The sequence below is a fragment of the Neolamprologus multifasciatus genome, chromosome 22, assembly GCF_963576455.1.
Source record: "Neolamprologus multifasciatus chromosome 22, fNeoMul1.2, whole genome shotgun sequence".
Taxonomy (NCBI): Eukaryota; Metazoa; Chordata; class Actinopteri; order Cichliformes; family Cichlidae; genus Neolamprologus; species Neolamprologus multifasciatus.
The window spans coordinates 23043561-23067640 of record NC_140459.1 but is presented as its reverse complement, the minus strand read 5'-3'; the positions used below and the strand labels follow the sequence as shown (position 1 = coordinate 23067640).

General features: G+C 40.1%; 1 protein-coding gene across 6 annotated transcripts in view; it reads right to left on the bottom strand.

Moving 5' to 3' along the window:
- col16a1 (collagen, type XVI, alpha 1) overlaps window positions 1-24080 on the bottom strand; it is an 84768-nt gene that overhangs the window by 44632 nt on the left and 16056 nt on the right. For all 6 annotated transcript variants that reach the window (XM_085148335.1, XM_085148336.1, XM_085148333.1 and 3 more), the window contains exons 3-9: window positions 19923-19991; window positions 19722-19839; window positions 12540-12663; window positions 11535-11816; window positions 9566-9646; window positions 7622-7690; window positions 225-257 (exon numbers count right to left, since the gene is read on the bottom strand). In XM_085148335.1, coding sequence (XP_085004461.1) covers window positions 225-257; window positions 7622-7690; window positions 9566-9646; window positions 11535-11816; window positions 12540-12663; window positions 19722-19839; window positions 19923-19991 — 776 coding nt within the window. The remainder of the gene's footprint in view (window positions 1-224; window positions 258-7621; window positions 7691-9565; window positions 9647-11534; window positions 11817-12539; window positions 12664-19721; window positions 19840-19922; window positions 19992-24080) is intronic.

Sequence of the window (24080 nt, the reverse complement as noted above, 5' to 3'; positions counted from 1 at the left end):
ATAAGTTCTTAGCGATTCCTCCCTAACCTGATTTTTTTTTTTCTTTTAATGAATTCCTAAAGAATGCCAGAATACAAATGCAGAACATGTCAGCTTCACTTTTTGAACCCAGAGCTCTCTTCCGTTGAGGCGACCATCTTATGCAACAAGTGCGCAATGTGGTTAGAAATTCAGTACCGTAAAACTGTAAAACCACATGTGCTTTGTGTGTATGCGAGGCTTACTTTTTCTGCAAGATCCTTGGATGCAAAAATCTCCTGTTGGCAGAAAAGAAGAAAAGAAAGCAAAGAAAGAAAAACGTCAGGCACTTTTGTTTTCTTCAATTCATATTTGAGCATGACCACCATCATTTTCACCTTAATGACTTGATTAGCTAATATTCGGCCATATTGACTCAAAAAGAGTAGCATTTTGGTGCTGGTGTGATAACACTCTTACCAGAGTCTGATTTCCTTCTCAAATTTGTTTAATCTAAATTATTATTATGGTATATTTCTAGTTCCTTTTAATTCCTGTGCTTTGTTCCTATAAGTAACCAAATGCCCTCAAAAATCACAGGGCTCTACATCACATGACATTTTTTCTTTTTAGGGGTGGCATAGAGGAGCTTCTGTTTTCCTATTGCTTGTCCGGCGCATCCCCGTAAATTTTTGTTACCATTACAATTCGTTGCATCAGAAGAAGAACAAAGGAAGATGAAATAAGGGCCATCTTGGTTGCACACAAGGGTCATTATCCTTTATTCTTTATGTGTGGTTTTCATGAAAAAGAAAAAGAGATGAAAGAAGATAAGTAAAGTGAGAGAGAAAGCAAACGCTGTAACTCTGGAGCCCTGGGGTAAGTAAAGAGATGGACCCTGCTGTGCACAGTATAAAAAAAAAAGTCAGACAAAATAAATAAATAAGTAAAAACGGCCAACAACAAGAGGGATAGAGGAAGCACCGAACACTGAGCGGAAACAACCTGTTCCAAGATGGAAAGTTGGGAAGTGAACAATAAGAAAGCATGTCAGTAAAGGGAAGAGGGGAGAAGTTGTTTTTACTGCTGGTGTTAGACCTCATCATAAAAAGTCCAAGAGAAACACGATGGGGCCCTGGAAATGAAACACAAAGGACTATTGAGTCTATTGAGGACTAGACGACCTTTTGGGGGTGCTGGGTTGAAAGCAAGAAAAAGAGGTTTCCAGTGGTCAGTGGTCCAGAGATAAGAAACACTGAGGGTGAGATTTGTTATACTTCAGAAAGGCAGTACCTGCTGTGACCGCATGCCTGTGTGGGTTCACTCCAGGTACTCTGGCTTCCTTTCACAGTCCAAAGATATGCATTATACTGAAGGTTAAGTGGTGATTTTACATTTGGCGTAGGTGTGAATGTGAGTGTGAATGGTCGCTCTTTCTTAGCCCCGACAGACTGGCAGCCTGTCTAGCATATCACCAGGGTAAGGGGAGGTTATGCAACTGAGATTTCAGGATATGATAAAGGACATAATCAGGATATAATAAAGAAAAAAATGAACTGGTCATTACAAGATCTGAAAGGTGGGTAAATACAAAACCAAATGACATATTACACCATGTCATTATTATTTTATGGAAATAAACAATAATCTACAATAATGTTATAGAAGCAACAATTGCTGGGCACCAGTCTTTAAAGGGTTATAAGCAAACTTCCAAACAATTTGACATCCATGATTCCCAAGCAGAGATGGGCAGTAACGCGTTACTTTTAACGCGTTACTGTAATCCGATTACTTTTTTCAAGTAACGAGTAAAGGGATTACTATTGCAAAAACGGTAATTAGATTACCGTTACTTTCCCGTAGGAACGCTGCGTTACTGCGTTACTAAAACCGTGATTTTCTTGCGATAATGTCTCATGACAGTGACATAAGCGAGTGTGATGTTCCTGACAACAGCTGTGTGCAGATCAACAATGGATAACATATCGAGTGCGGGAGAGAGTATGAGCGTGCAGCGTTTAAAGCGTGGAAGTACTGACCTTACTTTGAGTTTGATTCCGTAAAAAGTGACAAAAACATTAGTGTCCGCTGTGCGTGGGAAGAAAACTTCTTTTTACAGCGAAAAAAACCCCTAAACTTCCAAGCAAGCACCGAGTAGCTACGACGTAATGAGAAACTCACAGGGAAACTGCGGTATCCTTCCACTGACCGCTGCGGCACACCTGCACCAGGATAAACCTCAGCCTACTCTACTCCTGCTTTACAGGTGAAAATAGAGCAAAAGGACCGCTAGTCTTTGACTTTATTTATTTTCTGCTGTGTTTTACTTGCATCTGAAAGAGTGAGTGTAAACACAAAAAAATAAATTAATTTAAAATATATATATATATATATATATATATATATGTATATTATGTGCTGGAATGTGCAGAAAATAGGTTTAAATGTTAAACTAATTTCTTCAAGTCAGAGAATGGTGCATATAATTAAAATTTTGCTTCATGCATAAAGTTAAAAGATTAAAACTAACAAAACAAGTTTTAACAAGAGACTTTTCCATTTGATTACATTTTGTATGATGGATTATGTAGAAAAAGTAGAATTGGGCTGAAAGATCTATCGCTTTATCACCTATTCAGGTTGTAAATCATGTTTTTAAAAAGTAACTAAGTAACTAAGTAATTAATTACTTTTGAAAATAAGTAATCAGTAAAGTAACGGGATTACTTTTTTGGGGAAGTAATCAGTAATTAATTACTGATTACTTTTTTTAAGTAACTTGACCAACACTGTTCCCAAGTGAAAAAAATTCCCATCTTCCAAGGCGTGATCATCACACTAACTTCACCCCAAAGTCAGGCATTGCTCAACAAAGCTCCAAAATCCAAAGAGCTACAGTCCACAGGCCTCAGTTAGCATGCGTAATGTTAAAGTTCGAAAAAGACTTAACAAGTATGGCTTGTTTGGCAGGGTTGCAAGGAGAAAGCATCTCTTACAGGAGCGTATCAACATGGCTTAGGTTGCAAAGTTGCATCTAATACAACCACAAGACCTTTGGAATAATGTCCTTTGGATAGATGAGAACAAAGTGGACATGTTTGGCCTTCATGCAAAGTACTTTGGTGAAAGTCAAACGTCAGTACTAACACCTCTTACCAACTGTCAAGCCATGGTGATGGAGGCGTGACGATTTGGGCTCTAGACACCTTACAGTCAGTGAGTCAGCTAAAGCTTTGCTGAAATTAGAACAGAATGGCTGAAAAAGAAAATAATCAAGGTGTTGCAATGGTCCAGTCAAAGTCTAGACTTCAACTTGATTGAAATGTTGTGGTGAGATGTTAAGAGAGCTGTACATAAAAAATGCCTACAAATGTTAATGAACGGAATCAAGATTATAAAGAAGAGTGGGCCTAAATTCCACAACATTGTGTTAAGTTATAGAAAAAGCTGATTAGTTCCATATACTATACCAGCGGTCCCCAACCTTTTTTGTGCCACAGACCGGTTTATGCCCGACATTATTTTCACGGACCGGCCTTTAAGGTGTCGCGGATGAATACAACAAAATAAAACTAGTACCAGTACCAAAAAAAAAGAAGATTTATTCATAACACACGTGAAAAAACCCAGGAAAACAGAGTTAACGATAAAAACGATAACAAAATAACGCTGAAAACCGATAAAAACCCTGAAAACTATACATTTCACACCTGAGCCTCAACTCTCGCGGCCCGGTACCAAACGACTCACGAACTGGTACCGGTCTGAGGCCCGGGGTTGGGGACCACTGTACTATACTATACTGCTAAATGTGGTTCTAGAAGGTACAGAATCAGGGGTGTACTGAGGTTTTCATGCACTGCATCTGCATTTTGGCTTAGTTTTTGTTAAATAAACAATGACATGTGCAATACTGTTGTTGTTTATTTCACGCTGTATTTAACTAATCTTAAGAGCTATATTATTTTTTAATACATAATGAAAGAGGCATTCCAGTATATAGATTTGAACAGTTCTTGGATGAGTTTTGTGTTGAATATTTCATTCCACATGCACGAAGAGTTGGAACAAGCTGAGCTAAAGCAAATGTATGCATAAATCAGATGTGAGGTAGGGAAGGAACAGAATATTTTACAATTTTTTTTTTTTTAATTTAAGTTTTGCTTAAAAAACATAATGATCATAAAAAATGCTCACTTTGATGATCTAAGCTGAGTTTCTTTCAATAGCTTTATATTCATATTATGCCTCTGTTCCCTGAAATCTTTGTTCAGTCTTTATCCTTAAAAAGCACAAAAACACAACAAAAAATAGCCCAAAAGCTACACAGAAAGCAATTCGGCCATCAACGGTTTTTGTCACAAAGGGCTGAGCCATGCTAAGTGCTAAGTGACATAACTTTGCAGGTCCCTCTAGAGCCACAGTGTACAACTTTTACTCCAGCCACTCTAAAACAACTTTCATGTTTAGAAGTAGTAGAAGGCTATTTGTAGATGAAAAAGAAAGGAATCCACGTCTATAGAAGTTGTTTTTCGAGTCTCTTCACATATGCCAAGGTTAACTTGCTGTCTCTCTGCTAATCCAAGGTTAATGGTTGCTCTGGTATGCATCAATAACATCTGGCTCACACACTGGAACTTTATTTAGGGTGTACAAAAGTGATACACAGATGAAATTAGAATTACCAGTCTTTGCGCACTATGCTACTATATTTAAAAAACAAAAAGAGAGAGAAAGAACGGGTACAGAAGAGATAAAAACATTAATCATAATAAGACTAAATGTCTTGTTACCTAAAAGCAGTCAGTCTACGAGAACTTATAATATCAGAAAAAGCGAGAAAGAGTGAAAGGTGAGGAAACCATCTATGGCAGCGGTCCCCGGGCCTCGGACCGGTACCGGTCCGTGAGTCGTTTGGTACCGGGCCGCAAGAGTTGAGGCTCAGGTGTGAAATGTATGGTTTTCCGGGTTTTTATCGGTTTTCAGCGTTATTTTGTTATTGCTTTTATCGTTTACTTGGTTTTCCTTGGTCTTTTCACGTGTGTTATGAATAAATAACACCTTAAAGGCTGGTCCATGAAAATATTGTCAGGCATAAACCGGTCCGTGGCGCAAAAAAGTTTGGGGGCCACTGATCTATGGGACTGATTACTGTCTTAAAATCTGCCAGAGTTTTAAGTTAGCACCCCACAGGACAAACACCAGGTCCTAATGAAGAGATAATTAGATACATATCCCATTAATATGAATAATAAAACAGGCAGCTGTGAAAACAAAAACCAATTGCCCGTATGCTACTGGAAGAACTTCCACATACCAAGCGATATTAAAGCAAGAACAAAAAATAAATTTTGAAAACTATTGTGACAATTTGTGGAAAAAATGTCTCCCATGTGTTGCATAAGGCTCTATTTGTCATGCGTTGGACCCTGCTCACAGACACTTTGAACAATTGCTACCAGCAGACTTTACTGAACAGAAGTCATAGAAAATGACAAAAATGATAAAGACTACTGCAGAGCAGAAAACATGTTGTCCATGGTGGAGCTTCAACGGAGAACAACAAAGCCATTTGGTACAAGTCCTGCTGGCCGGCGTTTGCTTGCCAGCAGGAGCATCTCAGACAGCTTAAACTGCCTGAAGAACAAAGTTGTGGCCAAGTGTATGTCTGTGTTTGTCTGTGTTATTTCTATGCCTGATGAGAGGCGCGGGGGGGGGGGGGGGGGGGGGGGGGTAATTCATGATCCAAGAGACAAGGGTTTGGGTTTTTTTCCCCCCTTCATTTTGTTCCTAGAGTAAAGTGTTTGCCATTGGTATTAGAAATACTTGGGCATAAGAAGCGAATCTGCCGTGTACGGTAATTGGTGCATGTGTGTCTCCTTGTAGTCTCCACATGACATCGATTCATTATCCTAATGTCCACCTAGAGGGTAAAAAAAGATGCTTTCCTCCATTTACTCTGCCATAGGTCTTCAGTAGCCAAATTGCATACATGTTTTCTTTGGTGGGTCATTTAAACTGATGCTCGACAAATAACCTACATAGGTAGGAGAATAAGAGGAGGGATATTCCTTTTCCACGTGATAAGTTCAAGTGGACTTCCAGCAGGAACATCTTGCTGACTCTGTGAGTACAATATTTTCTGGACAGTAAGATGATATTAAATCAATGCTGACTGTTCATCTAAATCATCATTATGGTTGGGTTAAAGTTAAATAAATCTTAAAATTAATGTTAGAAAATATAGTATAGAGTAGTAAGTGTAGAGTAGGTGGCAACAACAAGGTTGAAAAGTCATAAAGTTACAGTTGATCTAAAAAAATTAAAGCTATAATTGTTTGGACTATTCCATTTCTCCCCTCTCCCAATGGTGCATCCCATTTGTCCACTATTGAAAAGTCATTGATTTATAGTTGACTGGTAAATAGTATTTAAAAAACCATGGGAAAGAACATTTCTGCATGTCCTCTATAAATACATCAGATAAGGACTCACTTACATTTTAATGCTTGAATTGTGCTTGAATAAATGAAGACAAATTTTTGCGAGATCTCACAAAAGTAACTCGGAATCTTGCAAAATAGACTGCATGCTTCGCAGGTCGCATTTGAAGGCCGAGTCGGTGTATCCTTCGTTATCCAACCAATCCCAGAATTCATAGCGCGGCCCAGCCAATTCGTTTCCAACAATGTCACCTTCTTAGTTTTAATATTACTCTTTCTGGGTCACAAAATCAACTTTTAAGATATTTTGAGGCATGAATGTAGCTGTGTAAACGTCAAATATCTGCTTGGTTTATCATGACATCACATATTTGCAAAAGTGCTCCGACGTTTTCGGAGACATCTGTTACCCACCATCTCAAAGCTAACGGGAGGTAGAGGCCCACTATAGCCGGAGGGAACACCGCACTCCCGGGACATCATCCCTCAATGTCCCGGTCGGTTTCGAGCTGGCGGCCTCCAAAGAATGCGTCCAAAACATTTGCGAGATCTTGCAAAACTTCAGCTTTATTTATTTTTTTTTCTCCAATGTCCCCTGCGGGGCTCCTTAGTGACACATACTGTAGATGTGTGAGTTTGACAGTGGTGATTATTAGACTCTTCTAAAGTGAATGTTTTCTTGCCAATATAACTTTGATATCACGATTATGTACACCAGATCTCAAGAGAGAGAGCAAGAGGAAGACAGACTCACATTAACATACATTAAGTAAAAAAAAATCAAAATCTGAACAAAGTATGCTCCTTTCATACTTTTTTCATATGTTTTATTCACTTTATGGTTTTGTGATGTCTTTTGTGGTGATTACAAATGGAGGCGGTGACAGTCTGAGAATTCTCCTTGTCAGACAGTGTAGGAGTGAATTCACTAAAACTTATTTTAAACTAATGTTGATTTAATAAATTAAATACATTTGTACAAGTAGTACAACATTTTGAAGTATTATCAGTAACTTGCTATGCTTACATCAGTTGAAATACCACTGAAGTCCTGTTGATCTTTAGTAGTGGTGTCCACATGGTTTATAATTGCCAAGTGTATGCTGCTGTTCTGTGATTATTGTGTAATTATTATTATTATTATTATTTTTATCTCTAAGCAACTAAAAATTTCTCGCTTTGTGTTCGTACATGTGTTTGTGCATCGGTAGTCTTACCTGGTTAAATGTGTTGTCCAACAGGTCGTTTTCAGCAGCACGGCGGCTCTTGGGAGCATCAGGAGGGCACTGCAAGAGAGCAAAGACAAGATTTAGATTACTAAGGTCAAATTTCTGCTTTGGGTAGGATGTAAAATTTAGTTAAAATCATGTTTTACCAACTTTAAGAGATGTTTGGGATAAGTCCCTTCTGATTAGAAGAGCTCACATTCAAATAACATAATAGTGACTGACTTTGTGTGTAGAAACAAAATCTGCTCTTATTTAGTTGCGTTTCAAGACGCTGCAACTTTCATGGGTGTGCGTATACAAATATGTATGTGCTCCTCCACTTTCTCCTCAATTTCAAATTTAAACGCCGCTTGGAGGAGGCCCTGCAGCACACACACCATGAGAAAAGGAGAAGAGGTTTTCGTCTTCAAACCCTCTAATCAATTTTACAGGATCCAATCCCTCCTCCAGAGTTCTCTGCATTTTCAAACTTCTGAAGGAGCTTCTCACCCTGTTTGTATCCCTCCCATAAATTCATCTGGTAATGAAAAAGGCACATATGCATGCACGAAACGACACGCAAGCACAGACAACTCTGGAGAATTGCTACAAAAAGTTGGGTGAATTCATGAAATACCTTCAGCTTAAAAATAAACTCTGAACTGGCTGTTTGCAATTCTTCCCATGAACAACTGCTTGCTCAACACACTTTTATGGGGTTTTCAGTCCAATGAATCTGTTTTCTATTTGATAAGGTGCTTGTCTGAAGTTTGCAAACAATAACCGCTCAAAAACACAGAAGAAAAGAGGTAGACAGGCAAGAGAAAGACAACGAACTATAAAAACAATGAAACAGAATAGAAAATGGCTTCTGGAAGGTGCGACAAGGAACGTGAATGTTCGAAAATGGCTTTTAGTCACGCCTTAAGCTAATAATATTGGCAAATCACATTTTATGTGCAAATAACCAAATTAAATTCTTGTCGATTAACATATTATAGATTCAAACAAAGTTTCTGGAGCAGAATTAAGACAATAATCTTAGTCAAACAGCTGATGGAGTCCTATAAAAATATGGGCTTCCTGCATACCATGATCTGCAGCCAAGTTTTTTTCTTCCTTTCTGACCACCAAAAATAAGTGGAGGGGGAAAAACAGAATAAAGCATTATAAAGACAAAGCATTGCTGATTAACAAAAAACCCATAAAGACTCAAGAGAAATTGCAGAGACATTTTTTATGGTATTTAATTTGGATAATGCAGACTCAGCTTTTCTTGCAGCTGTTTAACAGTAAAAGCCATCCAACAGATTACTTTTACTGTCATGGAGCTGCGACAAGTGCTGAGTTACAGTCACTGGGGCTCAGTTCAGCTCAGCTTTACTTCAACAAAAGTAAGAGTCTGCCCCAAATTTACATTCAGTCAGGTTTACAAAACAACACTATTTTACTTTATTTGAATTTTTAATGAACTTCGGGTTTAAACAAGCCAAAAATCTTCAAACAGAAATAATAGCACTACTGCTAACACAACTCAGAGCTAGCCAAGAAGCCAGAATTCTGTTGAAGCTGAGTGTATACTAACACCAGCCCAGCAGCCAGATCCTCATCTTCAACAGGTAACAAAAGCAGTGATGAACAGTCAGGCTTGCAGCCTCCATTTCTGTGGTGATTGCTTTAAAGTTTTTGAGCCCCAACACTGGTCTAATTTGATAGCGTTTGGAGATGTCAGTAAGTAGATTTCTTTTGTGTTCCAACAGCGTTAAGCTAGCTCTTTTGTGCACTAAGCAGCTTTTTTCTATGCTAAAGTAGGGCATGCTGTAAAGTGCACGTAGACGCAGAAAGAAAGCAAAGATTTTCCCAAAAAGTTTTCATTTAAAGTCTTTGCTATTAGCCTCTGCTCCAGACAAAGTTATAGTTGCTGGTAAAGACAGTAAGGGTTTCCACTCTCACCCGTGCCCCAGGTATTTCACAGCAGGCCTCGTGCATGGCAAGTGAGGGATCACAATACAGCATTGCCTGCTGAATATCCATCTGCAAAAAACAGACAGACAGAGAGAGGACAGTAAATACAGTGCTGGATATGGCGGTGTCTAAGGGTACTTTGCTTTGTTTATTTTATTAAGAACATCAAGTGTAAATGAGGCAGTAAACGTGGCTGAGAGTCAATTAATTTCTCATTAATGTCAAGCAATGGAAAATCACTTCATCAGATGCTTCCTGTGAATGTCTGCGGTTGCGTGAGAGTGTGCGTGTGTTCCCACCTGAACTGACAAGTGGCCTAGCTGTTTCCCCAGCTAGGCCGGTTAACCGATCATTAAATTAATTGTCCGGATTACTGGATCTATTTAGCATTAATAGTCTCAATTCACTACATATATTCGCTTATGTTTTTAAATCAGGACTCATTGAGATTGTCTTAAAGGAATGAAAACCTTATGGGTGTAGAACAGACGCATATACACATAAATATAAGCTTAAATATCTATGATTTCAGTTGAAAGGCATTTATGAGAGGATGGTAGGGAATGTCTTTTTTCCTGGATAAATGCTTCGATAAAGTGGTGAAATTCTAAATGTCAGGGGTCTACTGTGTTATATTACTCAACTGTGCTCTAGGATGCCCTCATCTGTGGCACTAACCTCAACCTGGCTCATTCATAACGCCTCTGAAACAGTTTGTTCCTCATACAGAGAGAGACTAAAGGTCACCATATGCTCAAATAGTAACTTGAGATGACATTTACGTTGCAAACCTTAATCTTAATCAAAAGCTCTTCAACAGTCAAGACCGTGAAGTCAAGCGTGTGATATTTCTTTGCCTAATGTCCCTCTATTTTCCCAGTAGACCATTTTTAAAAGCATGGAATGGCCAAGCACTAGCTAAAAAAAAGTCTACCCTTGGCAAACCTTGGGCTTTGCTTGCAGTTGCATTGAATGTTTTAGAGGAGTAAAAAAAAAAACTAAATTTAACTTGTAATCGATACCTTCTATAAACAACAAGACTTAATTTTTTTGGGTGGGACAAAATGTTCCAATCTTGCTTAATTCACAACACTGAAACACGTTCAGGAGGCTCAAAAGGACAACTGCAAACTCTGGTAACTGGTGTGTTTTAATCTGGCTTCGAGTTCTGTCGACCACTTTATTTTAATCAATGTGCTGGCGGCAGATTGCACCGCTCTCCATTTGTTTTGCACCCAGCTTTGTGAAAGAAGCCTCACTGTTGAAATTGGGAGCACCTAAGTCACGCCACAGAAGAAAAAAAAACAGATCACGTCGCTCCATTTTCTGCATATTTATGAACTGAGTTTGAGCACTGATTTTAAAATATGGCTAAGGCTTTCCACAATCAGGCTCTCAGTTACGTTGCTGATATTTTAATCCCTATAGAGTCCTCTGGCAGAAGTCTCCTGGTTTTTTCCAGCCACTCACTTTGTTACTCGGGGTGAATGAGACCTTGCTGTTCGTGTCTCAGCATTGGAGCTTTCTGCCTGAGCATCCCAAGTAAATCAAAAGCTGGTTTTAGGGTTCCCCTCTGTAAAACCAAAAGAGCACTGAATGTTTAGCCCAAATGTGGCCCTATTTTATGGGTCTCATTTAGTCTTTACTTATAACGCTGACTCAGATTGTCTAACTCTGCCAAAGTCCGCCTGATACGGGCCAGATGTTAGATATGTTTCAACCATTTGGGACACATCTGGCCCACACACCATTTGCTAATAACAGATTAGGTCCAACTGTATCTACTATCTAGGAAGTGTCTTTACTGAGGTTTTCCTGTTAACTATACATGTACGTTTTTTATATCCTGTGTGTTTATGATTTTCTGTATTTTTTTGAAATGTCTTTATTGTTTACTCTGTTGTTTATTGTTGCCACTATAAAAATAAAATTATTATATTTTTTATTAATCTCATACTTGCACAGCCCCAGCATCTGACGCCCGAATACCCAGCAGAGTGTGTCCATCAGAGGGAAGGGCTCCTCTGGGCTCCAGGGGTTTGGTCTCAATTGAGCTGCAATCCACATGGAGGGAAGCAGCTCCGTGTTGGACACTGAGGGCCAACTTGTGCCAGTGCAGATCCATCAAGGCTTCCACTCCCTCTCCAGTGAAAACACAACCCACCAGGTCCGCTGAAGGGTTTGCCCCTTTGGCTCGAAAGGACAGGGTGCGATCTGGGCCGCTGACGTCTACGGAGAGCTGGGTTTTAGTTGGAGGCAAAGAACAGGATAAATGAGGTGGCATTGTACCAGTTAAACTCAAAATAATGCAAATAGGTAAAACAAATAGTAGTATATCTCAAAGTGTTTGCCTGGCAGTGGTTTCAACAAACTTTAATAGAGTACGTACACGTGATTACCACCTAACAAACCTGTACAATTGACTAGCAAAGGGGAAAGACATATTAATTACACACACAAGCAGTACAGCCAATCAATCACTGCTAATGAGGCGACTTGGCCTCCATCCATCATACACGCCAAGTATTTAAATCTGGCCTCCAACTCTTAGTGATTATCGGGACTCCGAGGGACTCCAGTGCTTCATCATGGAACACAAGTGAATAACAATGAAGGTGAATGAAAGAGGAGAGTCGGAGATGATCGAAAGAAGACTGACAAAGAGACAGGGAGCAAAAGAGAGGGTATCGGATGAAAAATACGAGGGGACAAAAGGCGTATGGAATGAAAGAGGGGGGAGAAAATTGAAAAGATGTCACAAGAGAAAAGAAATCGAAAGGGAAAGTGGATGACTATGCAAGAGAGAGATGAGCGGCGGAGAGAATGAAAAGACAAAAAAGTGAGAGGGATAAAAAGGTGAAAGATCAAGGGAGAAGCAAGTAATGAGAGAACAGAAGGAAAGAGAGTAGTGAGGGGGAGGGGGAGAAAGTGTAAAACTGAGGAAATGATGAGGGAGCCGCACCTGTGGATATCCCTGCGCATCCGATATCTGAAAGAGGTAGATGGTGTCTGTCAAGGCAGCCTTCTTTAACGCCAGGGTGAAGACCAAAGTGAACTCCTCTGGCAGGCCATAGGGGAACACCTGGCTGGAGCACAGAAGTTCAGAGGGGTCAGATCCAAGATACTCTTCTATTCACAGGAGCTGCAAACAGTGAAGCTGCACACAGAGAATGTTTAAAGAGGGACTTCTCCAGTTTTATACTAAAAGCTCATGGAGAGTGCGGGCCTCTCACACTTTAGAGAACTCACTGAGAACAAGCAACAAAAGTATTTTTTAAAAATAAGAAAGTAGCTAAACTACAAAGGGCTTGTGCTACAAACTAAAAACATAAAGTTTAAAGTTATAATGTGTTTTTGATGCTTCTTTGGGGCATTACTCTCTTTATCGGAGGAGAAATGAAAAAGGCAGAAAAAACAGGAAAAGAAAAACTGAAATATTCACGGTTTAGGAGTCTATGAAGAATGAATAGAAAACTAAAGCTACAGTCATAAGTTCTCGCAGAGATTGCTAACAAAAGGTGTTATGAAGTCATTCCATTGTTTTGGGAAATAGATTTTTCTCATTAGGCTCATTAGGCAGTAAAAGTTTGGATGTCTCAACTTCCTTTATATCAGATTTTGAGACACAAACAGTTCTTATCATTTGTATGCTGATGATTTTCTGCTTTCTATCACTTTTAGCCTCAGTGTGTTTTAAAGCTTTAATTGCACAGAATTGTTTGAACTGCATAAAAGCCTGGATGTTATGTCATTTTCTCCAGCTGACTGAGAATAAAACAGAGATCCTTGTGTGCATCTCTGCCAGCCTAGTCCCCCAGGTCCTTAGAAATCTGGGTTCCCTCTCCTGTTATGTCCTGTTTATGTCATCTATTAGAGACCTGGGAATGACTGTTGATGAGAACCAGATGTTAAGGTTGGATTTGAATGTTAAGGCTCCAGTTTGTTCTTGTTTTCAAAATCGGAGAAATATAATACATTTTCATCCTACTGCAATTGCTCTGCATCATATTTAGAAATTAATTCAAAGTTCTGCTGTTCACCTTTTGGGTTCTGCATAAAGTATCCACCTATACTGGCAAACTTTTAATGCCACCAGCAGCTGATCAGGGCTAATCGTCCATCCTGAAATGTAGATTAAAAACTAAAGGTGATGGAGACATTGCAGTAGTGGCCCCCACTCTCTAGAATTCTCTCCCATCCAGTTTATTTTCTGTGAGCTTATCTGTGTATGCATTCAAAGGCAGCTGAAGACTCATCTTTTTAAATTGGCATTTGGGTAGCATCCACACATTTTCTACCATTTATCCGGGTTCTCGTTGTACGGGCAACAGCCTAAGCAGAGAAGCCCAGACTTCCCACATCCCAAATCTTCTAGCTCACCCGAGTGGTTCCCAACCCAGCCGAGAGTCATAATCTCTCCAGCATCCTGCATCTGCCTCAGTCTAATAAGTCTTAGCAGATCTCTGCAAATATATTCTGTATATGAATATGTATGAACAATGACCTAAACTCATTGGCCAGTCCAGTAAGGAATTAGCTTGGAGAGCAGAAAAGGGAATGTAGTTACTGTACTGCAGCACCACTAAATAATTTGCATGTATAGGAATATTTATAGGTGTGTATACTATGAGTATTTATGGGTTGTGTACCAACCTACTGATGGTTATTGTGTGTTATTTGCAAAACACGTCTTCACATGAAGACAGTCAGTAACCAGAGAGTTGCCATCTCATTTAATTGGGCTTTTACTCATAGGGACAAATCTTTGGGCTCATATATCTTTCCTTCACGTCCTCATGAGCACAGAGTAACAAAGTAATCCTGTGTGTGTTTTTGTATTTACACACTTCTGTGTGAGTCCTGTTCTTTTCCATGCATGTTCCCATTACGTTTCTATTTTTTTCTTTTTTTGCACTATACGTTTTGTGACTGCAGTACAATGCAAAGCCCGTGTGTTACCCTTTGGCATTAATTTTCATAGCAGATACAGTCCGGCAAGCCTCATCTCTCAGTTGCTGGTCAAGGGCACCTAAGCACATAAATATAATACACATACGCGCACACACGCATTCACTGCTTGGAAGTGTGCAGATGTATTGAGAGATGAAGGAGCAGCTGCTTTCCCCTTCCTAGAAGTGGGGTGACAGTGATTTATAACTGAGGAAAGATCCAAGGGAAAACAGCCAACTACAGGATGTCAAAACAAAGCGAAGATGAGTGGAAGAAAAGGGTGATAAAGAAAAACACATGAAAGAAAGCAAGTGAAAGATGAGAGAGTAAAAAAACTTAGAGCAAATTTCTTGGTACAATATGAAAATGCATGAGAATTTGCCTTTAACTAATCCGCACATAGGTAGAGATAATATATAGGAAACTCTGGGGTTCACACAGCTTGTGGAAATGAAATGGAAAAAGCACACGCAAGAAAAAGAAACAGACAGGGAAATGGAGAGGAGAGACAGCAAATCCAATGTCGAGAACACAGTTGTTTTGCTGTCGATTAGTGACATGAGCTGCAGGGCACAAAAGCACTCATAGTACGGAAACTATTGACTTTTAAGTTGGAAGTACTGCAACTTGGCCTATTATGTTCAGGGTCAGACATATACACACAAACATGCAACGGGGAGATAAATAACTCACTGCGGGGCCCAGCAGATTCAGATCTAGACTCTTCTAACTCTGAGAGAAAGTTACTTGTTAAAAAAACAGAAAAGAGAGAGAGAGAAAGAGGAAGGCGGCAGAAGAAAGTCTCTGTGAGCCAGGGAGGCACAGGGGAAGATGGGAAGAGGAAATCTAATGTTGAAATAGCAGATCTCTAGTTTAAGATGAGAATATCACCTGGAGAGGAATACAGACACCCTTATATTGGGTTCTAACTGTGCTGGAATCAATTGCTTTCAGTGGAGAGGACTTCTATCCCTGATGGTTTTATACACAACTAAACGTAAGGAATTTTAAACAGCTAGAACCTGACGCATACACAAAAAAAGGGAAAAAGCACAATTTCAAGCTATAGCGGACATATACTTTTTCCTTTAATGCTAACATTAGCATGCTTGAATTTCCACAATGACAATGCTTGCATGCTGATTTTACAGCTGAAGCTGATAGGAAAAAAATAAATAAATAAATAAAAGCTATCACAATCCTTCTTGAGAGGACAGTCAATGTATGATTTAAATTTCATCAATTTCATCTATCCGTGAGTGGAGAGTTTTCTTTCACAACCACAAATGTCAGTGTCTTGTGCTAGCTGAAACGCCAGGGGATTACCAACATCTTTAGGATTGATCCTCTGGGCACCTTGGCTGCCTCTACAAATTTGTATCAGATGATATGTCAGTCAATTTGACAGCTGCCAGACATTTCACTAAAAGCAAAAATACATCTTCCTGCTGGTAGAGCTAGAGGGTAAACCAAGGTGATCAGTGGAGCAATTACAATATATTCTCTGAAGACCACAAATATCAGTGCAAAGGTTTACAGCAATCCATCCTGTAGTTTCTGAGATGTTCTGGTTCAGACCTAAGCAGTGGAACAGCCAATCAACATACTGAATAACTGACCGATACTGACATTCCCAGAGGCAGGTGGATAGCACTGCTAATAAATGATGTTCCAGAGCCCCGCCCCATCTAGAAAAATTACATTTAAGCTGCTGCAGAAAGTTTGATTTAGAGAAGAGAAAAAAGATAAAATTCTTCACAGTAAGAGTGTTATAGACAACAATAGCTATAAGTATATATGTCTCTCCTTACCGAGTTATCCCGAATCTGCCTTTTTTCTTCAAAAATACAGCTGCTACTTATCTTTGCTCTTTTGCTTTTTCATGAGCCCCCACCACTTCAATCTCTTGATCTTAATACTGTAAATTTGTAACTACTTTCTTTTTAATAAGAGCAGCATCAATTTTTAAATTAAACTACAAATTGTACCACTCCTGCTGGGTGATAGTGAGTCTCAAATTCGTTAAACGCAACTCATTTCTGACTTAAATAGCTTCCACCATGGCCTCATTCCATAACATTACAGGACTTCTATACACTGGAGCTGCATAACAGAAACGCGCTCGAAGCAACCACATTATATTTCTCTGAAATTAAAATGCGTGTGACCAGCTGTGACCGGTGTCCATTTCACTGTCAGCAGACAGCTGAGAGAGGCGGGAGACGAGTAGCTTCGTCTGACTGTCACTCATTTGCATTAGCTTGGATTAGCCTGGGATACAAAGCAAAACACCACTTTCCAATTACAGAACACACGTCCTTCACTTGAGTCGGCCTCACAGGAAATGAATTAAAAAGCCGTGTGAGTGACAGCGAGTCGGAGCTGGATGTGCGTTGTTTGTTACTTCGTTTTACAAACACCCCATGCAGCCTGACCTTGCATGAAAAAAGGGGTCAAATCTAACGCAAGATGCCACATCTATGCAGAGCAACACACACATATGCTTGCAGGGACACACAAATACTGTACTGCGTAAAGTCTTGAGACGAACCTCATTTCTTCATATTTTGCCAGGAAAATGTTAAATAGGTGCAGTTGTGTATTAAACTACTTCTTCAGTAAGATGGAAATAGAGCACATGAGGAAGAAAACAGTGTTTGAACAATTCTAACAAGTTTGAAAGTTGATATTTGGTATGGCCACCTTCATCCTTCGACACAGCCTGAACTCTCTTTAAGCTTTCTTGTAATTTCTTTAAGAAGGCTTCAGAATAGTTCTCCAGGCTTCTTGAAGGACATTTAAAGCTCTTCTTTGGATGGTGGCTGCCTTTTGTTCCATTCCCTGTCAACATGATCCCACACTGCTTAAATAATGTTGAAGTCTGAGCTCGGGGAGATTAATCCATGACTGATAGTGTTCCACTGTGTTTTTTCTATCCAGGTTTTACAGTAGTGGCAGTGTGTTAGTGATCATCACCATACTGAAGAATGAAACTGTTGCCAAAGAGACGCTTTCTAGATGGAATTGCATGACAGATCAAATATGACTGTACTTTTCTGCATTCATAGTTCGACAACTGGCTGCAATACAGCCCCAAACCATGAGAGAGCCTCCACAGTGTTTAACACATGCCGCTCTCCTGACTTACTCTGTACATACTATAGATCAGCGGTACCCAACCACCGGGCCACAGACTGGTACCTGTACTGGTCCGTGAGTCATTTGTTACCGGGCTGTGAGAGTTGAGGCTCGGGTGTGAAATTCATGGTTTTCAGGATTTTTATCAGTTTTTAGTGTTATTTTTTAATAGTTTTTATTGTTAACTCAGTTTCCCTGGGTCCTTTCCTGTGTGTTATGAATAAATCGTCTTTTTGGTACCAGTACTGGTTTTATTTTGTTGTATTTATCCACGACATCTTAAAGGCCAGTCCGTGAAAATATTGTCGGACATAAACTGGTCTGTGGCACAAAAAAAGGTTGGGGACCACTGCTATAGATGATGATGTTTTAAAACTGCAAGACTCCACATAACCTGTTTCCACTGAGTTTCAGTCCAGTTCTCCTATAATTTGACTTTCAGATACTGTTCTTCTGCATTGTTCTTCTGGACTTAACCCTTAACTACATCCTTTAAAGTCTTGTGCACCTGCACTCTTCTATTCAAATATTGGTAACCTGTTCAAAAATTGAAATGGATGCAAGTTAAAGTCATGAGTAAAACAATTATACAACCAAATAACAAAGCATTCATAGCCATTAGACAATAGCTCTTATTTGATTTGGCTTTCTCAGATTTGGTTTAATTATTTAGAGAACCCCATAAATGACAGTGAGTTCTATGTATAGAGCAATTCAAGCAAAGTGAAAGGTACCCAGAAGGCAAAGCTGATGTGCTAACATTGATTATTTTCTGTCTCAGTTAAAAAGAAGTCGCCCAGGTAGCGTTCTTCACTGATAAAACTGACAGCGGAGCTCTCGGTGGCATCAAAATTTCAATAATCACAAAATCCCAAACGAGCAGCAGGGAAGAGATGACGTTCCCATCCTTTGTTTGTATGGTTAGAGGCAAAACAAAAACATCTTGGTATTTCCTCTTTGGCTCCTAAGATGCTGATTTCCCAAGAAGTGACAGTTGTTTTTTCAGTTTTTCTCGCCCCTTTTTCATAAGTACGACTACTCTCCAAGTCTGTGACAAACAATATATGTGACACTTTTAGAACAAAACGTCTCAACCGAAAAGAGTGTTTTGTAGACAGATTTATCGGGCCTTTCAAGTGAGCGGAGCACACGGCTCGCAGCGCTGGACAGAGTGATAAAATACTGCGCGCTGACCCAATTGGCACATTGTGAAAAACTGCTTTATCGGTGGGCAGAGAGAAGCTCATCCAGCCGGAAAAACAGCCAGCACAGAACTCTAATAAGCAATTTTCACACAATTCCAAACACAGTCTACACCCGACTGCTGTGTAATAACAACGTGAACACCCCGAGAAGGCATAATTACACCATGTCAAGCTGCAAAAAGCACGGAAGGGAGTGAAGCCATGAGTTTGCTGCATTTTATGGCTGCGGGTCTCTTCATGTAGAAACAAGTTAAGAACAAGCTGCCCAATACAGCCTTTAAAGTCTTTTTTTTCTCTTTCCAGCTAACTGTGGCCCACCTTCTAATTAAGACGTCACTCTCATAGTTTCTGTTCAGGCAAATAAGTCATGCATTTCATTATGAAAGCTTGTTATAATAAGTACATGCGGTTGCAAGTGGAAAACCAACAAGCTGTTAAAGCCCAGTTTACAAGCCAGAGTTGGTGGTGAGGGAAATGAATGGGTATTTCTGGAAATGCAATCACAGCTTGACCCACGACATACAGATCGCCAAGATCCTGCTTTTTTTCTCCTTTTCCTTTTTTTTAAACACACTGGACTGCGCTGACATGTTGAGTGAGAGTTCAGAGGCCGAAGAGCCGAGGGTTTTCAGGTTCTCTGCCGTGCTCTTTGTTCAGATATGACATGGAAACAGAGAGCCCGTCCACACAGGCCTCCAGAAAGCTGGAAAACCTGCAGAACTTCACTAATTCTCAGTAAAATTCCCAGTAAAACATCTTCAGCGATCTAAAGCTCCACGCTGCGTGCTCGTGCACGGGTTTGTCCGCAGGTGCGCGGAGAAACAGATGAAACAGATGTACAGCGGACTTACTCGCTGGGTCGTAAGAGCGCAGTCTTGCCCAAGCGGAGGATGACAGCTCCTCGAGGGTTACGGATCTTCTTGACATCTTTGCTCTTGAGCAGGGAAAATCGCCTCACCAGATTAAAACCTGCAAAGGGTAAGGCATTTGTGAGCAGCCACACCAAATAAAAGTCACATAACAGCTGATGTGTTTGGAGCTCGTCTATTAACCGGTGATGTTGGTCCTGGCGCTCTGGGGAAACTTCCAGTCCTCCACTTGTAAGGACGGGCACTGCACATCTGAAATGCAAGGGGAAAAAAAGAAATTAAAAAGGGGGGTATCTAATAAGTGAAAAACCTCGACACGTACTGTAAGACAAGCATGTATAGAAGTTGGTTCAGAAGCTGTGTCAAATATAACCTCTGACACTTATTACTGAGTGAAACGGACAGAGGTTTTGTTTTAAAAAAGAGAGAGTCAGCAGCTTCGAACATATACATTTGAGAGTAACAGAAATATTGATCTGGTGGAAGGAGAATGGGAGTTGGTGGGGGTGAAAGAGAGACCGAACGAAAAAAGAAAAAAAAATACAGTGTAAAACACAGAGAAGAAGATGAAATGAGGGCAAAGCTATGCCGAGTGGAACACAAGCCAGCCTGACAGGTTGTCTCGCACCAAGCTTGTCTGTCGCGGTTGCCTCCGTTTGATGGATGTGTTCTCACCCTGTCAGGGGAGGTTGCAGAGAAAAGTGTTGCCTGTCAGAGCGGACTGCCTGACTACAGGGAGGTGGGTGAGGGTGGGGGTGAAACCGGACAAGCACAGGTAGACGTGGGCCCTGTGAAACGCTATGATCCACCCTTAATTGATCTCTTTGGGGCCAAGGAGCAAGACACACTGCTGGGCTCAGTTTTGAGATTTTTCTTTTATTATGACTGCAGATAATACGAGCGCGATGCCCTGCTTTAATACAAAACTACCTCTTTTGCTGATTGGTTTTCGAAATCATTAACGTGTGCCAAAACTCAGGATGAGCGATTTTAGTTTCTGCCCCGTCAATCAGAAGGATGGTCATATTTGACAAGCTTAAAGACTATTTTTATGTGACAAAATAACTGTATTCCATTAAAATGTTGCCTTTTTGATATAACTGGACATCTTGTAAGTCCCTATTTAAAAGCGCGTGTAGAGATAAAGGTGAACGACTTCAGAAGATGATGTGCTTTTTCAATCGCTTATTCAGGGAAAAACATCAACAGAAGTAAGACTCTCTACAAATGTAATTACCCCCCGGCTTTAAAAGCTAGCATTGCCCACTTCAGTAGAAATAACTCTGCGGCAATTTGCATAATTGCACACCAGTCTCTGACACCTTGCTGAAAATATTCTTTCAGCTGCAAGACGTTTGAAGGGTTTCTTTTCTTTGCATATATGCTACTTGCAAATCACTCCATAACATTTTAGCAGCCTTCAGATGTGGCGTTGATTAAACCGTTAAATAAGCCTTCATTTGACCAATTACTTGACGGATTTGTTCATGTTCTTTGGCTTGTTAACTCTTTGAAAGGTCCAGTTCAACAATCCAGTTCAAAATTCACCTCGTCATTCATATAGCAGGCCCAGGCCTTGTCCCCGAGGCAGAAAAACAACCCCAAGCCATAACATTTCCACCACCATGCTTCGCCTTCTGTTTAACTTAGACTCTCTGTTGACTGTATCGGGAGGAACTTTGGGGTTCAGGAACTTCACCAAGGATACTTTGGCATGCATACTGGAGCAGCCAGGGATCGAACCACCAACCTTAAGGTCTTCGGATCATATTAGTCCTGGGCAAATCAGGATCTCTGCTATTCATGTGTTCTTTTTGCAATCTTTTTTGGTGCTTTATGCACCATTATGTTATGGAGTCTACAATGGAAACTATAAAAAGGAAATTTTGGTTGACTTTTGGTTTTGCAAATTCATAGAAAGAAGTTAAAATATACTGCAAAAGCAGTCTAAAAAAAGTGCCCCAAATTCCTGACTTTTAACTAATTTAGTTACATTTACATATTCCATGCTATTTTGTTACATAAAAATGTTCGATGTATTGAAATCTGGTCAAATGTACTTGATTTGTGCTCGATTTAGACCAAGCATATGTTCCTTAATAATGAAATGCTTTAAAAAATCTCAAAATTATTGCTTCATGCTTATTAACCCTAGAACACTATCGCCGGGTGATTTTCACCCGAGCAAATGTATTTACATAATTTTCAATATGTTGCATTTGTCTGAGTGTGGTGGGTCCCTGGGTAGCTTCAGCATTGTCTTTGACGTCTTTGAAGGCGTGGGTGTTTCCCTACCCCAAATCCCACTTTTTCCTACAGGCATGTGTTCGGGTGAATTTCACCCGGCAATAGTGATAGAGGGTAAAGTAGGTTTTGGGTGGATTTCACCCGGTGATAGTGTTAGTGTATAAAATCAGGTGATCTTGCCGCATTTCAAGGGTGAGAACATTCAGGCTCACCATATTTACTGTCCCTCTTCAACTACAGCTGTCACCCTGTTGCAGGTTTAGTGTCTTTGGCATCCCAGCTAGTGAGTAACACATAGGTAAGGTTTGTTTAACTTGGCAATTGTTAGCTGATTAGATTTCTTTTTCTTTTCTTTTTTTTAATCTAAAAGCTATGTTATGTAGCTAGCTGTGGCATGACCTTAGTGGGAACAATAAAAGCAAACAAAAGGGAGATCCCACAAGTGATGAAAGTTAAAGAAAATCACGCGCCAGGCTCCAGTGCATTTCTCTTTACCAAAGAACTAACCTTGGTGTCCTTCCTCCCTGACAAAGCTTCAAAAAAGAAGGTTGTACTGCTCCTGTCATCCATGCATACACAACCAAGCATAGGACCCACTCGTAAGCCTGAAGTGATTGAATTTTACAACAAAACAAAGGGAGGTGCCGATACTTTTGACCAGATGTGCGCTCACTATGGTTGTGGAAGAAAAACCAAGAGATGGCCCCTTTGCGTGTTCTATGGCATGATCAATGCTGGTGTGATAAACTCATGGATCATTCACAATGAGAATGCAATGAAGAGAGGTGAAAACCAAATGCAGAGGAGGCCTTATATGCAGGCTTTGGCATTGGCACTCATCAAACCATGGGCAGAGCAGAGGCTCCCCTCTTCAAATCTGTCACGTCAACTCAGAGTCCTGATCTGTAGCGTGCTCGACATCCCTACCCCTGGCACTCTTGAAGGTGAGGCAAGACCAGTGGCAGCAGAAAGCAGTGGTCCCTTAGTGAGGTGTGCTGAGTGCCCCACAGGCTTGGACAGGAAGACGCGATTCAGGTGCCATGTCTGCCGTCGACCGGTGTGTCCACGCCATTACTACCCTGTGTGTACTGACTGCATATAAGGAATAGGTAAGTAAGAGTGGTCCTGGAATTTGCATGTTATCCTTATTTAGTGCAGTAGTTATGAATAAATATCAACAAGTGGTGATTTCCAAGGGAATTCACATGGTAAAAAAAATATTTTAGTCAACTGGTCATTTTTACCCACTCAAAAAATGTCATTATTTGTTTCTCTCTCCTGCAGCTGTTCGCGTGTCAAGGAGACTGTGTCTTCACCAGGGAAGACTCAAATATCCCAGGAATGGGTGGACCAAAGACCAAGTTTCCAGCATCATTATATTTTTGTTTAGGATTTGTTTTGTTCTCCAACTGCTAATTTTCCAGAAATTTTGGAGCATTTTTTAGGGTCCCCCCATGAAACTTTTTTTCCATTTTGTTAGATATGGCACAGCTGAAAATAAAAGAAAACCACTCTAATTTGTCATGTGTTGTCATATATTTCATATATTTTGATGACAAGTACTTTTTGTTGGGTATATTATATTGGGTAAAAATCACCCGGCGTTAGTGATGGTGTTACTATTTATAGCGATAGTGTTCTAGGGTTAAAAGTGAAGAATTTTTATTCAGTGTAGGTTGGATACGTTATTCCTTTGTAGGTAAGGAACCTTTTGCTATCATTAATGAAACTCAACCATTAATATAACACAAAGTTCAATTTTCCAGAGCTGCACAACAAACACAGATGTAAGAGTTTAATCACATTAAACAACACAGGAATACTAATCTTGTGCAAATAGGGCTTTACTCCCTGGAGTCCTAGGGAATGTCTTTTTGATGAAATGGGCAGAGCGCTTCAGGGAGTATTGCCTTGAAGCGTGCAATCCGAAGATATTGTGTATGTTTCCAAGCAAAATGCAGCTTTATCAAGGCTCACAGCAAAACGGGGTGAAATAGAGGAATATAATTCCTCGAATAATAACAACCAACCAACTTTAATCAAGACCCTGGAATTTAATTTCACGGAGGCCAGCTAAAAAAAAAAAAGAGGAAA